Here is a 17,333-nt window from a genome sequence, read left to right as displayed (position 1 = left end):
AGCAGAAGGATCCTTATGCTTTCTAATCGCTCTCGTTGTACTCTGATGTCATACAAAAATCGGTCTGCGCAGCACCGCTTCAAGTTAAACACATTTGTATTGCTTTGACCGTTGTCTGTAGATCCCACCTTCTTGTGCGCCACGATTCCTATGACTCCTATTTGGTCATTACCTTCAGCAAGTATGAAAATGGGAAAACGAAGCTAAAACCTGGATATTTTAGGCAATGTAGAAATCCTGGCCAGGACGTGTCCTGTGCGCTCTATCGAGACCAGGGGTGGTGAACGTCGGTCCTGGAGAGCTGCAGCCCTGCAGAGTTTTGCTTCAACCCTAATCACACACACCTGAACAAGCTATAAGGTCTGAAGGGTTACTAGAAAGCTACAGGCAGGTGAGTTTGAATTAGGGTTGGAGCTGAACTCTGCAGGGCTGCGGCTCTCCAGGACCGGAGTTCACCTCCCCTGATCTAGAGCAGGGGCTTCAAACTCAATTTCTGGAGGGCTGGAGCCCCGCAGAGTTTAGATTCAACACACCTGATCCAGCTAATCCAGTCTTTCAGGCTTGTTTGAAAACTACATGGTATGTGTGTTGGAGCAGGGTTGGAACAAAGCTCTGCTGGGCTCTGGTCCTCCAGGAATTAAGTTTCGACACCCCTGATCTAGAGTGTCCGAACAGTGCGCTCATATTTATGGCTAGTTTATTTTTTTTATTAATCCTATATGTGCATGGAAAATTGCGTACGCACATTTCTATGCTCATTTGTGCGAATATCAGGCACCAGGTGATGGCAAAGCTGAAAACTGAGGAAGTGTGACTCAAGCCACACACAAGATTATCCTGAAAGAAATATGTCTTCCTTCTGCTCTGACAATGTTCCCCAACTCTGAGGATTGTTTTTTTCCAGCAGGTTGATGCAGTAAATGATGTTTAACCCTTTGACACAATCTGCGCTGTATCGAGCGGTATAGAATTAAATGTGACTTGACTTCGTGTTGTAGTCCATTTTCAGTGTCACTCCAGACCTGAAATCCTGTAAACAGAAGAATCTTCAAAGATAATCAACTGGCCCACTATTTTAAGTATGAAATGTATTGACTGCACACTAACGGTTTCCTCACATTGTAGAGGTGGTTCTGTACGTTAGAATAAGGAAAGTATGTGCAGGTGTTTTCTTTGATTAGACATCATCAGCTATCACATAAACATGGAAATACAATGTAAATGCATAACATATGATCTTGGGTCTTTAAAATGAACCTTTTTTTAAGTTCAGTGATTATGGAAGTTTGTTCATTGATTGCATTGTGTAAAAAGAGTGTATTTGTGTATGTATGCATTTCATGATGCATGTGTGAATTAAATTATGCAAAAGAAATGGATTGGAGTTTGTTTTCTGTGTTCATGTTTCCGCGTGATGTTTTTTCAGAGTTTCAAAAAGTTTGGGGACAAAATCAACTTTAGTAAAGTGGTGATGACATAGCCCACCCACATCCAGAAAGGATGCCTCTGAAAAGCTCAGGATAAGTTTTTTTTTTTTTTTTGGGTGGGGGTCAGAGATGAATGCAGTGGTGGGGCGGAGACAGAGAACTCTTGATAAATGCGGTGGTTCTTGTTTTCCTTCTCATCAGAAAGCTGACAGTCAAGAAACAGTCAGATCACAGAGCAGATGATGATGATGAGATTCAGCAGTGCTTTGAGTGTTGCTGCAGTCACACTTCTCTACATAACAGGTAAGAGCTTAAAAAAAGTCTATAAGTACATTTAATAATGTTTGTTTCAGTTGTTTATTAACTGACAAGCCATTTAATTCATAAGAACCTTTGTAAACACACTTGTATTTCTCATGACTGTAAAAACTTTTGGATCTGAAGACTTACGTTAAATGCTTTGAAACTGGTTTTGTAGATAAACACAAATTCTGCATTTATATGAATTTCTTTACAAATGCATGGTTTAAAGGTTGTATAGTTATTTTTATTTATTCATTACTGTTTTATATAGGCTAAATGTTATATAGTTATATGCAGATCTGTATAGTTTAGACCATTTTGATTTGTTTAATATTTTGGTCACTACATAAACCTCATTCTTTTAGTTATGTTATTTATAGATTTGATGACTTTAATATTATTCCAAAATGTGTAAAATAATGATTATATATAATTATAAAGATGAATACTGTCCAAACCTTTAAAACGCAAAATACTTGTAATATACTGTAAAATACCTGAGCAAACTATACGTACATATTGTTTGAAAACACGCACACACACGAAGAGAAGAACACAATTATTTTATATTCAGTAACCCTCACTACATGTTTATGGCCATTTTAAAACAACAGAAATAACCTGATAGAAGTATCTCATTCACAAACACTTACACACTGCAGGTAAAACTAAACTGAGTTAGGTTAGTTACTTCATGTCATGAATGTGAAACCATTTAACAGGTATTTTAACTACAACCAGAAACAACATTCTTTAGGTGAAAGATTTTATCTTCTTTTCATGTAAATATGCACCAGCACTGATGTTACAGGAGAACTACACAAACCAGTTTATCAGCTCCATCTGGATGATTGTCAGCTTACTTTGTCTTTGTCTTCGTCTTTTCACACAGGCTCACTCTGCCAGTTAGATGGTAAGTTTTCATGATGACTCCAAAACTCACAGATTGTGAATCTTCTGTATCTGAGAGGCATTTTAAGAGGGAAATCTTGCTTTCTCTCATCAGTATGTGGTCGAGCCCCTCTCAATAACAAGATTGTTGGAGGGGAGGATGCGACCGCAGGGGCTTGGCCGTGGCAGGTCAGCATTCATCTCTCCGGCTCGAGTCATAACTGTGGCGGGACTCTCATCACTAAAGACTGGGTTTTATCTGCAGCCCACTGCTTCCAGGAGTATGAAGTTTAATGCTTAAATAAAGATTAAGATATACTTGTAGATTGATAATAGTGGGATTAAAGCAGACTCTCTCTATTTGCAGTTTTGTGTTGTCTAGAGTTGTGATGTACTTCGGTCGTCTGAGCCAGTCCGGCTCAAACCCTAATGAGATGTCCAGGAGAGCGAGTCAAGTCATTAACCATCCTAACTATGATAGTCGTTCTAATGACAATGACATAGCACTGATCCAGCTCTCCTCCTCTGTGACTTTCTCTGATTACATTAAGCCGGTCTGTCTGGCAGCGGGTGCGAGTGTGTTTGGTGAAGGTACGGAGAGCTGGGTCACTGGATGGGGCAAACTACAATCTGGAGGTGAGTGAACATTTGCTTGCCAGTGTAAAGCTCAACAGTTTACCTATAATTTTTTTTTTTTTGAAGCCATAATATTTGTCCTCTGATCTGTGTCACAGGCACCCAGCTTCCTGACACACTGCAGGAGGTGATGATACCAATTGTGAGCAACAGTGCCTGTGCTAATGCTTATAAAGGGATGTACACAATCACGAGCAATATGGTTTGTGCTGGATTGTTAAATCAGGGAGGAAAAGATTCATGTCAGGTAAGTTATTCATTCAAACCGTTTTTAATCCAAAGCAAATCTCACCAGTTTTGTCACCTGCAAACTTTACACTGCCAGTCTAATATCTTAATTAAGCCCCATCCTTAATGCACTGATGATGAACACGTACACTACAACTACTTTTTGACACTACACCTGTGACCGGTTGCATAAGACTAGTCTTAAAAGTTAGTCTTCTAATATTTTTCGGCAAGACTGTTCATAACTTTTTGAAGCCAGTTACATAAAAAACATAAACAGGTCTAATTTTAGCTCACACTGCAGGACTTCAAGACTACATGAACTGGCATGTTGCTCATGTTACACAACAAGTTTTGTAGTCATCTGTCAACTTCTTGTTTTAGCAGCACTTGTACTACATAACACAATGCCGATAAAACTATCTTTGCCAAAGTACACATGACTTTAGAGAGATGCTCATACTGTGTACACAAAGCATGGTAAGATTTCAGCAGCGAAAAAGAATTGAAGGCAAAACCTGAAAGTAACTTTAGTAAGATTTCAGCTCGCTGTCCAAGTCAAGTGTACAAAAAATAAATAAATATATAAATAAATACATTTTGCCCAGAATACACATTGGCTGGCTGTACATAGGGGCTTTCACACCGCATAGATCTAGAAACTCAGTTCTAGGAACTATCCACCATGGTAGTTGTTCCTGGAGAACTAATTTTCCACCAGGGCCATTTTTCTGGTTGCATTCACACAGCAGTAGGAACTATAGCGGCGTCTTTCAGTGCGGCATTTACAGACGTCAACAACCGGTGGATGGAGGACTCCGTGATCGGAGCTAATGGGTTTCATGATAAAGGAGATGAAATGTAAACACATAATTTAGGCAACTGAACGAGCAAAATGTCGAGCTAAAGATACACAATCTCCATGACGGCTTGCAGTGTTACATCTCATTGAGGCGGAGAAAAGAACACAGCGCTGCAGATAACGGCTAAATGCTGTTATCGCTGAACACCCATTATCATTGGGGTTAAAGCTCCAGTCATTTGTGAAGGTGGAGGTGGAGTACAGGTGAAAAAACAAAGCTTGTGGGGCCTTCGCGATTGATATTCCCAGTGATTTTCTGGAAGACACCTTTTCAAGCAGTTTACAGTATATCAGTGCTGCAGTTCAAGTAAAACATGGTTTTTTGCAGCAGCTCCATTTACGTATCCAAGTACCACAGCGTGTAAGATGAGTGACTTGTCCTTGTTCAGACGAACCAAGAGAAGGGGTGAAATCATCAGGAGGGAAAACCCATTTGAACACATGTGGGTAAGATTTCAGAAACCAAAAACAAATTAATTCAAAAACCGAAAATGAACACAAAGCAAAACAAGAAATCAGAATCAAAAAAAAGTTGTAAAGCAAAAAAAATGAAAGTGTGTCCAAACAACACAGGACACCTGCAGCAAAGTGAAATAGTCATCTGCACACACAGATATCCTCCTAAGGAAACCTAAATAAAAACCCAGAATTTACCCTACCCTCATGTTTTCACAAAAAACTGACTACCTAATTCAAAACCTAATAAAAAACTAGCACAGTGTATATATATATAAAATTGTACTACTGTGGGGAATTTTTGGAGAGAAGTGTGATAAGTTGATTACCTCCTTCAACATCTCTGAAACAACTGGCAGATTATATATGTATGTACAGTCTGTATGTGTGTTTATATCAGGGCCATAGCTGGGGTTTGCAGGGCCCCGGTGCAGGTTGTACCTGTGGGCCTCGTTTGAAATTGTGTAAATAGCACAAATAAATAAATAGAACAAAGATATAAATTTAGCAATGGTTGTAGATGTCTAGGTATACTCTAAAAAATGCTGTGGTGTTTCAACCCAACTGTGGGACAGATATGGACTAACCCAACTTGTCGGTAAAAATTTTTATTAAAAAATGTAACTCATTAGTTGGGTTAGTCCATATGTGACACAAAGTTGGGTTTAAAAAAAAAAAAAAAAAAAAAAACCTTTTTTTAGAGTGTACAGAAACAGAATAATCAAATGTAAAATGTCATCTCATAGTCTTCACTGTATAAATTAAATATAGATTAATTCTTTTTAAAACTACAAAGTAATTCAGTAAAGAGCAGCGAGTGATTTTCTCTCTTTGAATTTTTTTAGATTAACATTAAGGACCCCGAAAGCAGCTAGTAAATAAGGAGAGGTCACAATAAAGGGGCCATAGAATGCATTGATACAATATTTTATTTATACACTGAACAAAATTATAAATGCTACACCTTTGTTTTGCCCCCATATTTCATGAGCTGAACTCAAAGATCTAAGACTTATGTACTCTATGTACACAAAAGGCCTATTTCTCTCAAATATTGTTCACAAATCTGTCTAAATCTGTGTTAGTGAGCACTTCTCCTTTGCCGAGATAATCCATCCACCTCACAGGTGTGGCATATCAAGATGCTGATTAGACAGCATGATTATTGCACAGGTGTGCCTTAGGCTGGCCACAATAAAAGGCCACTCTAGAATGTGCAGTTCCAGAAATGGCCACTGTCATCTTGTGCTGATGACATCATTTGAAGCCCAAGTCTGTGCAGTAGTGATCCCGAGGAGGAGCCGCGGTATCTAAGTCCCGCCCTAAACTCCCTCAGACCAAATCAAAAGCACACAATTATGACACCACACCCCTTTATTATAGCATCAAATAAAAAACTACAAGCAAACTTAATAGAAAAATGAACACTTACACATACATCAGCATGATATAGGAACTACCTAAAATGACAGAACATTTTTTGGGAAGAAAATTTTTTTTGAAGTGTAATTTGATTGATTTTTTTTCTCACTTTACATTAATTTACAGGTGCATCTTAATAAATTAAAATGTTGTGGAAAAAGTTCATTTATTTCAGTAATTCAACTCAAATTGTGAAACCCGTGTATTAAATAAATTCAATGTACACAGACTGAAGAAGTTTAAGTCTTTGGTTCTTTTTATTGTAATGATTCTGGCTCACATTTAACAAAAACCCACCAAATCACTATCTCAACAAATTAGAATATGGTGACATGCCAATCAGCTAATCAACTCAAAACACCTGCAAAGGTTTCCTGAGCCTTCAAAATGGTCTCTCAGTTTGGTTCAGTAGGCTACACAGTCATGGGGAAGACTGCTGATCTGACAGTTGTCCAGAAGACAATCATTGACACCCTTCACAAGGAGGGTAAGACACAAACATTCATTGCCAACGAAGCTGGTTGTTCACAGAGTGCTGTATCCAAGCATGTTAACAGAAGGTTGAGTGGAAGGAAAAAGTGTTGCAGAAAAAGATGCAGAACCAACCGAGAGTACCTGTCTAGTAAAATCAATTCAAGAATTTGAGTGAACTTCACAAGGAATGCACTGAGGCTGGGGTCAAGGCATCAAGAGCCACCACACACAGACGTGTCGAGGAATTTGCTGAACCACAGACAACATCAGAGGCGTCTTACCTGGGCTAAGAAGAAGAAGAACTGGACTGTTGCCCAGTGGTCCAAAGTCCTCTTTTCAGATGAGAGCAAGTTTTGTATTTCATTTGGAAACCAAGGTCCTAGAGTCTGGAGGAAGGGTGGAGAAGCTCATAGCCCAAATTGCTTGAAGTCCAGTGTTAAGTTTCCACAGTCTGTGATGATTTGGGTTGCAACATCATCTGCTGGTGTTGGTCCATTGTGTTTTTTGAAAACCAAAGTCACTGCACCCTTTTACCAAGAAATTTTGGAGCACTTCATGCTTCCTTCAGCTGACCAGCTTTTTGAAGAAGCTGATTTCATTTTCCAGCAGGATTTGGCTGCCCACACTGCCAAAAGCACCAAAAGTTGGTTAAATGACCCTGGTGTTGGTGTGCTTGACTGGCCAGCAAACTCACCAGACCTGAACCCCAGAGAAATCTATGGAGTATTGTCAAGAGGAAAATGAGAAACAAGAGACCAAAAAATGCAGATGAGCTGAAGGCCACTGTCAAAGAAACCTGGGCTTCCATACCACCTCAGCAGTGCCACAAACTGATCACCTCCATGCCACGCCAGATTGAGTCAGTAATTAAAGCAAAAGGAGCCCCTACCAAGTATTGAGTACATGTACAGTAAATTAACATACTTTCCAGAAGGCCAACAGTTCACGAAAAATGTTTTTTTTTGTTTTTTTTTTTTCTAAAATTGGTCTCATGAATTATTCTAATTTGTTGAGATAGTGAATTGATGGGTTTTTATTAAATGTGAGCCAAAATCATCACAATTAAAAGAACCAAAGACCTAAACTACTTCAGTTTGTGTGCACTGAATTTATTTAATACACGAGTTTCACAATTTGAGTTGAATTACTGAAATGAACTTTTCCACGACATTCTAATTTAATGAGATGCACCTGTACATGGAGTGGATAGGGATCTTTACTGCAGCCAGCAACCAGGGGAATATGATCAAAACATTTTAGCTTAATTTTTAGGATGCGTGTCACACACTTGGTTTTACCCAAAACTGAACGTATTTCAACTCTCTGTAACAAGAGAAAATTGCTCAGCGCTCCCACTGCAAACAATTGAAAAAGGTACGCTGGCCTCAGGAAAATAAATACTTTGGTGGACACACGGCTGGCATACTTTTAACACTGAACTATACTATTTCATACTTATATCTATAACAGTTGTTCACTGTATACTGTCAATATATATAAATGCTGAATGTTTGTCAATACAGGGAGACTCTGGAGGTCCAATGGTCAGCAAGAAAGGCTCCCTGTGGATTCAGTCTGGCGTTGTGAGTTTTGGTGAAGGATGTGCTGACCCCAAATATCCTGGTGTGTACTCCAGAGTCTCTCAGTATCAGGACTGGATCAAGCTTTACACAGGCAGTAACCCACCTGGATTTGTTGAATTCGTTCAAACATCCAACTCCAACTTCGGGAGTGTTCCCAACCTCCTCTTATTTTCACTCTCTCTCACATTCTCCCTCATACCTTTCTCCCTTTTTCTCACTTCCTAAAGACTGTTTGAACAGCAATTCTCAGGGTTCATTGATGAAGAAGACAGTTCTGCTGCACATGCTCTCATAAATATGAGAAAAGAGCCATTGTATTGTTATATTTGTCATTTATACTTTTTTTAAATGTACTATTCTTGAAAAGCTCTTATTGACATAATAAGAGCATAATGAAGTTCAGTATGCTTCTGTCCTTTTTTTTTAACTTTTTTTTTTATGTTTATATGTCTGATTACCAGTATGCAGAACTGATATAGGTTCTGAAGCTCTGCATTAGTTGTTGAAAATTTAAACTATGTTGTAATCACACTGCCTAAACAGAATAATCACAAAAGAAGGAACTGACTTAGGGTATTTTATCTTGCCGTCTCTCTCTCTCTCTCTCTCTCTCTCTCTCTTTCATACTGTCCTAATATTTTTGTGTAAAGACTGATACAGTTTTTTCAAGATTCATTGATGAATACAACATTTAAAAAAAAAAAGTGAAAAAAAAGGCTTAACATTTCATAAATATTTTGCATATTATAAATTTCTTTACTATCACTTTTGATCAGTCTAAAGCATACTTGGTGAATAAACATATTAATGTCCTAAAAAAAAAATCTTTTAAACAGTTGTGTTGTTAGTATTATGGCCTTCATTTCTGAATCACATTAATATAAATGGCTGGTTCTTTGTTTTTTTTTTTGTTTTTTTTCTCAGAATGATTACACATTTAATGATTACTTTGCTTACAATACACCCACATTAAACTCATTTAGCAATTGCATTCAGTCCTGCTGCCTGCTGTTAGGATTATGAACTTTAGTATCGTATTTTTCTGTTACGTTTGACTGTTCCTGTTTTTCCTTATATGATTTTGTCCCTATTTGGTTTAGCTCTTTAGTTAATTTGCTCGTTAGTAGTTTGTTAGTTAACAGTTTTGGGGAACAACTAGTTACATGTAACGGTGTTACATAATTTAATTACAAAATAAATGTAACTGTAATCAGTAACAGTTACCTAGAAAAAATGTGTAATTAAATTACAGTTACTTATGAAAATGTTAATGATTACAAAGGAGATTGCATCTGAATATTTACACACATCCACATACAGATTCAATTGATTTCTTTCCCAAATTGCACTGACTATTCTGAGACATATGGCCCTATCATTTCCACGATGCAAAAACACAGACTGGTTCGTAGAATCCTATGGCGTTATTTTTTAGTCAAAAGTTATGAGCGTGTAAGACATGCTCACGAGCACATTATGTTATTTCACACGCGCAAAAATGGCATGATAAAAGTACTCGCGCACAAAATTCAACAACCTAGAGGTGTACATGTAGCTGCGAGTGAGCGCCTGGCATACTCTCATAGGTTAACTCTGCTTGTACAGTGGAATCCTGCTCGCGCAACTGATTTCTGCTCCCTCGAGTCTACATGACTTTTGACAATTTGGGGGCGGAAACCAAGGAGGGCACTGACCCTCTTATGATTGGTCACTTTCACACAGGGACATCCTTGCATTACAGGAAGCACGGAGTTGGGTTAAGTTACCACCGAAGAAGAGTGGGAATGAATTAGAATGAGTTTTCTAATATACATAAAATGTCTCTGCAAGTATAAAATGCTGCACAGATCATAGTTGAATCAATTACCATCGATGTATATATTTGCGAACGATAAAGCCTACGTTTTTTTAAGTAGGTGTTGCCGCCATTCCGTCCACTGTGTGTTTTGCATGAATTATATTTGAGACTAATCTGCTTCCATAACTGTGCAGTGTTAACTGAATGACTGAACTCCGTCAGATACTTTGACTCCGTGCTTCCTGTAATGAGAGCTGTCAATCAAGGTAAGAAAGAAGGAAAGGTGCAGGGTTGCCAGGTTTTCATAACAAAACCCGCCCAATTGCTACTCAAAACTAGCCCAAAAGTAGCCCAATCGCATTACGAGGGGGGGTCCCCTGATAAAAAATGTCGTTCCGGGGGGTAAACTACATGTTTTTTGGTGGGGTTCCCCTGGTAAAATTTGCATTTCAGGGGCTAAATATCATGTAATTGGGGTCGCTTCAACCCGTGGACACAAAAAACCACCCGCGGCAACAGTGTTAAAGTAGCTCAATTCTGCGAGATTGGCAACACTGGAAAGGCGCGAGCGGTGACGTCATTGGCCGCCAACGGTCGAATTACTGTTTACAATGACAAAACAACTATTTAAAAATATCAACATCCCTTCCAAAAATTAACCATGGTTCCTACACTTTTACTATAATAAAACCATGGGTTATTTTTGGAAGGGATTGTCACACAAAAATTGTGGATCATGCGCCGCTTATGTTTATTCCTTATGCTCTCTTTCTGCTAGTTCATAGTAATTGTTCTTCATGAAGCCTCATGGTGCAAATGAAACATCAAACTGACTATAAAAAACTCTTTGAAATATATATACATGGAAAGCCACAGAAGCAAACATAACGGACCCTTTTCACAAGACTGTGAAGCCACGTTTCAATTGTCGTCAGCACTGTAAATGCTCCAAAGTTTTTTTTATAGTTTCATGAGGGTGTTTGTAATACAGCATCTATGGGACGTTAAATTCGACATTGTTCTCTCTTTTGATTCCTGTTATTAGTCTCTCTCTCTCTCTCTTTCTGAAAGTTGTGAAAACACTATCGTGGTGTAGAGGAATTTACAATTAACAAAGGACCAGATGTGTTGAGTCAGAGATGCAATCAACTGAAGTTAAATTTACTGAAGAAAATAGTTTGCAGTTTCATCAGCAGAAGTCAGCTTCAATACTTGCGAGGAGTTTGTAGGCCTCTCTGCATACATGTCAGAAACACCAATAATTATACTCTAACATAAGTCAGTAATTAGGTGAAACGGATTCTGATTGGTCAGTTTACAGAAAAACAAGTAAACTCTATATAAATAAAATAAAGCATATCTCCATAGTTTATTTAGATGACAAGTGATTAGAGGTCACATGCAACGTTATTCTCCCAAGATGTATATCTGCCACCTGGACACCAGGGTGACGGAAGATATACATATGGTTTTTACTCATGGGTGCCGTTTGTGAATCTCCCTGAAGACTGGTAGCAACTGGTCCTGCACAAACAGATAACAACACACATACACAGAGCAACACTGATCTCTGTCAAGGTCAAGTAGCTACGTTATTACTATCAGCTACACACAGTTAGGGAGTCTCTTCCTTGAGAGAGAAAGAGGAAGAAGATTCTGACCATATTCAGCATATTCTTTTACATACAGACATGTAAAACCACCTAAATGTTTGGGGTACACGTTGGTCACGTAGGCAAGAGGCCCCAGTGACCTCTATGGCCTAGGCATTCAGTGACCTACTGAACCAGAGAGGAGAGAGCTAAAGTTCACATATGGAGAGGCCCGTTTCTTCACATCAGAAGGACACAGACACATTCCAACAGCAGTATACATACATTTCTTTTTTGTTTACTACTATGTGAAACTGTGATAACTTTATTCAATCAACTACACTCTATGAGGTGAATTACTGATTAATAACTTGATTAATAATCACACAACAGATAATATAACTGATTTTATTATGAAGGCCATGGTAGATCGACATCCACTCCCTCAGTGTTTGTTTTTTTTTACTATTTGAGCAAATAGGAATGCAAAAAATTAAAATTTGTGGTAGTCTCCCATTCACTATCATATAAGTTTACCCAATTATGACAACTTCGCTGCTGAGAAATCAGGAAATGTGTAAAAGGTCCATAGGCAACATGGCTTTCAGAACTAAAATTATACCTGATATGAACAGAATGAGCGTAAAATAAAAATGGACAAAAACAATGAGTTGTTAATAAAATGAATCATTAGTTAAATCAATCATGAAGCAAATACAATAAATAAATAAGTACAAGTAAAACAAAATGACACAGATGTTTTTCTTTGCTGACTTAAAAGAACCAAAGCATCTCAAGAGAAGAAGAAGCGTAGAAGTGGAAAAGCACAAGAAAACTGTTTACTGCACTGATCTGTGAAACTCTTCCCACATTTATCACATACATGTGGCTTCTCTCCAGTGTGGATCCTCATGTGTCTCTTAAGGTCTGTTTTTGATTTGAAGCTTTTCCCGGACTGATCACATCTGAACAGCTTCTCTCCAGTGTGGATTTTTACGTGTCTTTTATGTTTTGCAGAGTTCATGAAAGAATCTCCATGCTGATCACACATGACAGAGAGTGAATGTGTTTTTACTGCTGTTTTTTTGCATAAGTCTGACTCAAAATTTTTGTTCAGAACAGTCATGTCGGTCTGAACAGTAGGTAACAAATACCAATTAACCAACGTCCTGTCACTCATCATGACTGTTAGAAAACTCATTGTTTCTCCGCTGCATGGATCTTCATGTGTGTCTTCAGATGGGTTTAAATAGTGAAACTCTTCCCGCACTGATCACATGTGTGCGGTTTCTCTCTGCTGTGGATCTTCTCATGTCTTCTCAGATGTGCTGAATTACTGAATCTCTTGTCACAATGTGAACACTTGTATGGTTTTTCTCCAGTATGAATCCTCTGGTGCAGTTTCAGATGTCCAGCTGAAATAAAAGTCTTGTCACATTCAAAGCACATGTACTCCTTCACACCAGTGTGTATTTTCTCATGTTTTTGTAAACTTTGCAGCAGTGAAAAACTCTTTCCACACACAGAACATGAATGCGGCTTCTCCTTCGTATGAACCGTCAGGTGCTTCTTCACATTAAAATCACATGAAAAACTTATCACAACCAAACACATTCAAACCACTTCTCACCAACATGTGAAGTCGAAGATATGTTTAAGATTTTTTTTTTTTAACTGAGAATCTCTTTTCACACAGTTCACACATGAACTGCTTCTCTCCAGTGTGGATCCTCATGTGAATCACAGGAAGTGACATCACCTGGGCTCTTTCTACAGCGTGATGGGAGGACAAGAAAATCATCTGAATGCATTGTTTCAGTTTTTACACAAACTGTACAGTGTTGATCTCATTCATCAACCCGGTTAACCAAGTTATTCTAAGAAGAAAAATCCTTGTTATTATGAAAAAAAAAATGTCTGTAATTTAGGAGAAATACAACTTTATTAGTAACTATAGATCAGATTTTGTTTAAGGTAATGCTTACAAGCAGACATGGGCAGTATTTCAATTAAATGTATTTTAAATACGTATTTAATTACTTTAGTGTATTTTGTAATTTGTATTTTGCAGGTGTGGAAAAAATAAAATGTAGTTTGTAACAAAATATTTTGAGGGAGTGTATTTAGAGTATTTCTAATACTTAAATACTTAAGAAAAATCACCATATGCTTATCACCATAGTAAAAGATTTTGCCATATTTTCGGTCCGATGTTGGCAATGGCAATGTCCAGGTTAGATGCACGAAAATCACGTGACACCCTGTAGACCGGGCTCCCTCCAAGAAGAGAATGAGTTTTGAACGCAGAACTCATTCTGCACGCAGCTGAAGAGCTTGGTCTTCTGTCAGAGAGTGATGCTGCATCAACAAGCACCACTGAGGAGAATGAAGATGAATTCTTTGTCTTAAAGGTAAGGAGAAAATGTATCCACAATTTCAGGTGTTAATCATTAAATGAGAAGTTATTCATATGTCATATTGTTACCTTGTGTATGAAAGTGAATAACAATGTTTGTTTTTTTCTGATTCTATTGTCTTCACTCTCAACAGGAATCAGCAACCAGATGGACACAGAGGTCTTACCAAGCCACAGCAAAGCAGAGTTAGAGACCCTTCACTTCCTGGAGGACCCCAGATAGGACCTGGCCTCACTGGACTCGTATCCACTAATCAAGCTGCTCTTCGTGAGATTCAACACCACTCTGCCATCATCAGCACCAGTTGAGCATCTCTTTTCTTTTGCAGGCATGGTCTACCGCCCTCATAGAAGGGGATTAACTCCTGAATTATTGGAGAAGTTGGTTGTACTTAAAAACAACTAGACTAAATGAGAATGGTTTAGTTTTCTCTTTTGTAGCATAGTTGTGTTATTGCTACTATTTCTGTTATTGACCTTTCAATAAAGTTTTGCTATTAAGGGCAGCCTACCACACCATTGATGTGAACTTAGCTATGCATGCCATTTACGTCAGAGGGAGCTATTTCAGGCCCTGTTGAGATTTAGACAAATGCCCATACTTTTTTATTTTGCTTTTTTATTTTTATTTTGAATTTACACATTTCTCATATTTGTGTTATTGCTACTATTTGTGTTATTGACCTTTCAGTAATAAAAAAAAGACATATTAAGATTATTGTGAGAGTATTTTTGTATTTTCAAAATACTAATTACTTGTATTTTATTTAAATACATTTTTCACATCAGTGTTTTGTATTTTATTTTGTTACATTTCATGAGCCTGTATTTGTAGTTTGTAACAAAATAGTTTTTGATGTATTTGTGCCCACCTCTGCTTACAAGTTATGATTCCTGTCAGCCATTCTGGAAAGTTAATTTACTGAAAACAGTTTGGTGTTTTATTTTTGCAAATAAATAAATACAAAGTTCTAAACTATATTGAGAAATGTCCAACATTTTTGGTAAAACATTTGTGAACCACATACGAAATAAATGTAAAATAAAACAGTTAAAGCAATATTTCATCTGACCTGACACTGACAATCACTATTAATTTTCCCAAACCTCCCTTTACTGAACACATGTGACCTGTGCTGGCAAAATGGGTCACAATGAGCAGATTTTCAAAAATGAGTATTTTTTACTTTCACATCCTCCATTAAAAGACCTTCAGAATGATGGTCTCAAACATGAACATGACTGAGCTGCAGAAGTCGATAGAGTCTGCAAAATCAGTTCTGAGAAAAATCGAGTTAAAGTTTCTGAAGGTCCCAAAGCAAAATCACCTGCATCGCTGCATCTTTTCCTCCACTTCCTTTCTTAATATTAATAACTATATTAATAATCACAATATAGCCTTTTTTATTTCATCTTTTTGTTATTACAAATAAGAACAGATGCAAAAACAACAACAGCAATAGAACAAATATAAGAAAGAAACAAATTAATAACTTTTTTCATTTTACATCTAAACAAAAACATTCAAGTAAAAAAAAAAATCAAATGTCAAAATCACTTAAGGGTGTGCATTACACATAAATTGATTATTAAAACTACAAAAGCAGTTCAACCAAGAGTGATTCCCTCTTTTCTTTTATTGTTAGATTAACATCTGACAGATGGCCTATATATATTAAGACCTACTGTAATGCACAGATCTTCTTCATTTGGGCGACAGGGAGACACACCACCCTAGTGTGAAAGGGAGGGATTCTTTTGTAATAAAACTTCAACCATAAAAACAGCTAGTTAGTTTAACTGATTTTCTTAAATGTCCATAGATATCGCTATTATTTATTATTTATGAGACCTGTTTTCCGGGTTTGTTCAGATGACATTTGACATATACCTTATATAATGACATATGATAGAAGATTTCCAAAGACAAAACTATTTTTTTGTTGTTGTATATTTCAGTACACATTGCTAAACAGGTGATGAACACATTTAGTTAACATTTATAATTAATATTTGTCTGATATGTTGTAAGATCATTTAAAAGAATGATGTGTTTAAAGAGAATAAAAATAAGTTTAATTTCATACATGTTTTCCTTTAAGGCATGTTCTATACATTTCATAGAGTTTTCCTTATGCACACAATTCGATTCCTCCCTGGAGAGAAGGAGCCCCCAAGACTTGTTATTGTAAAGAACAAGGCCCACTTGTATTTATCCAGATGTTTCTAATCTGAGGGTCTGTATATTTCAGCTATGCAGGCTTTTTTCTTTTTACACACAGGCTTATATGATTATAATGGAAGAATAACTGGATATATAAATGGCTAGAGTCACCTTGATTATACTTGATTAATTCATATTTTGATTAATAAAAATTTTCGACACTCCACTGCACTCTGAACAAGCAGAACACACACGAGAGAGTAGCATTTTACATTCTTCACATCTGTATGTGGCTAATTACTTTATGTTTGTGTGTAGAGTTACTAGGCAAAAATACCATTATTAGAAGAGTTAAAATAGTTTTGAACGAAATGTTTGTTTTTGCGATATGTGTGTGATGTTTTGCATGTTGTGAGTGTGTTTTGTGGTTTTTTGAGAAATGGAGCCATAGTTTCAAAAACTGTGTGGAAGCATTTTTAAAAAACTGTAAAGATCAGCAGAAGTTAGCAGCTATAGACAGTTGAGATACTTTTTTAAAAATGCTGTAGTGTGTTTGCTCTTAAATGAACACAAACTTCTTTACTTTTACTGTAGTATTTTGTTAGTTATCTCCTGACACAATCTCACTGTACACACAAAATCAAAGTGTCTGACAGCATCAGTGTGTAAATGTCTCTCACACTCTTCTGAGCTCAGAATAAACCAGCAAATAAACCGTTTCTCAAACTGATAGTGAACAGTTAGTGATTCTGTACTCCATCTCTTAATGTCTTAATGTCTGAATTCATTATATCTAGAGACTGATTTTCTGAGAGTCCTGGTGACGCATGTTTCCCTGGCGGGTCACAATTTGTCTCTTCACCCTATCATGGACATGCTGGATACTATTTAATCCAGTCCCCATGCTTAGGGCCCTCCCAACCCTTCCACTCACAACAGGGCGTTGACGTCATCCTGTTTGTCAGCTTCAGTAGTCACATCTCCTCCTCCTCTGGATTCACAATCCTGCAGGCAGATTTAAACACATAGGACAGACAACAGCGTACCAGCATCCAAAGTCCTAAGAATCCTCAGAAGACGT

At 37.4% G+C, this 17,333-nt stretch overlaps 1 protein-coding gene across 1 annotated transcript; it reads left to right on the top strand.

Moving 5' to 3' along the window:
- Positions 1–1,612: 1,612 nt before the first annotated feature.
- Positions 1,613–9,083, top strand: LOC109086257 (serine protease 27-like). Its single transcript, XM_042733755.1, has 6 exons — positions 1,613–1,730; positions 2,623–2,643; positions 2,737–2,902; positions 2,989–3,257; positions 3,356–3,504; positions 8,223–9,083. The coding sequence occupies exons 1-6, from the start codon at positions 1,667–1,669 to the stop codon at positions 8,505–8,507; spliced, it is 954 nt and encodes a 317-aa protein (XP_042589689.1). The 5' UTR covers positions 1,613–1,666; the 3' UTR covers positions 8,508–9,083.
- The last annotated feature ends 8,250 nt before the right edge of the window (positions 9,084–17,333 follow it).

The sequence above is a fragment of the Cyprinus carpio genome, chromosome A3 (genome assembly GCF_018340385.1).
Source record: "Cyprinus carpio isolate SPL01 chromosome A3, ASM1834038v1, whole genome shotgun sequence".
In the NCBI taxonomy this organism is placed as follows: Eukaryota; Metazoa; Chordata; class Actinopteri; order Cypriniformes; family Cyprinidae; genus Cyprinus; species Cyprinus carpio.
Note: the sequence above shows the minus strand (reverse complement) of the source record. Positions and strands in the feature narration are given on the sequence as shown.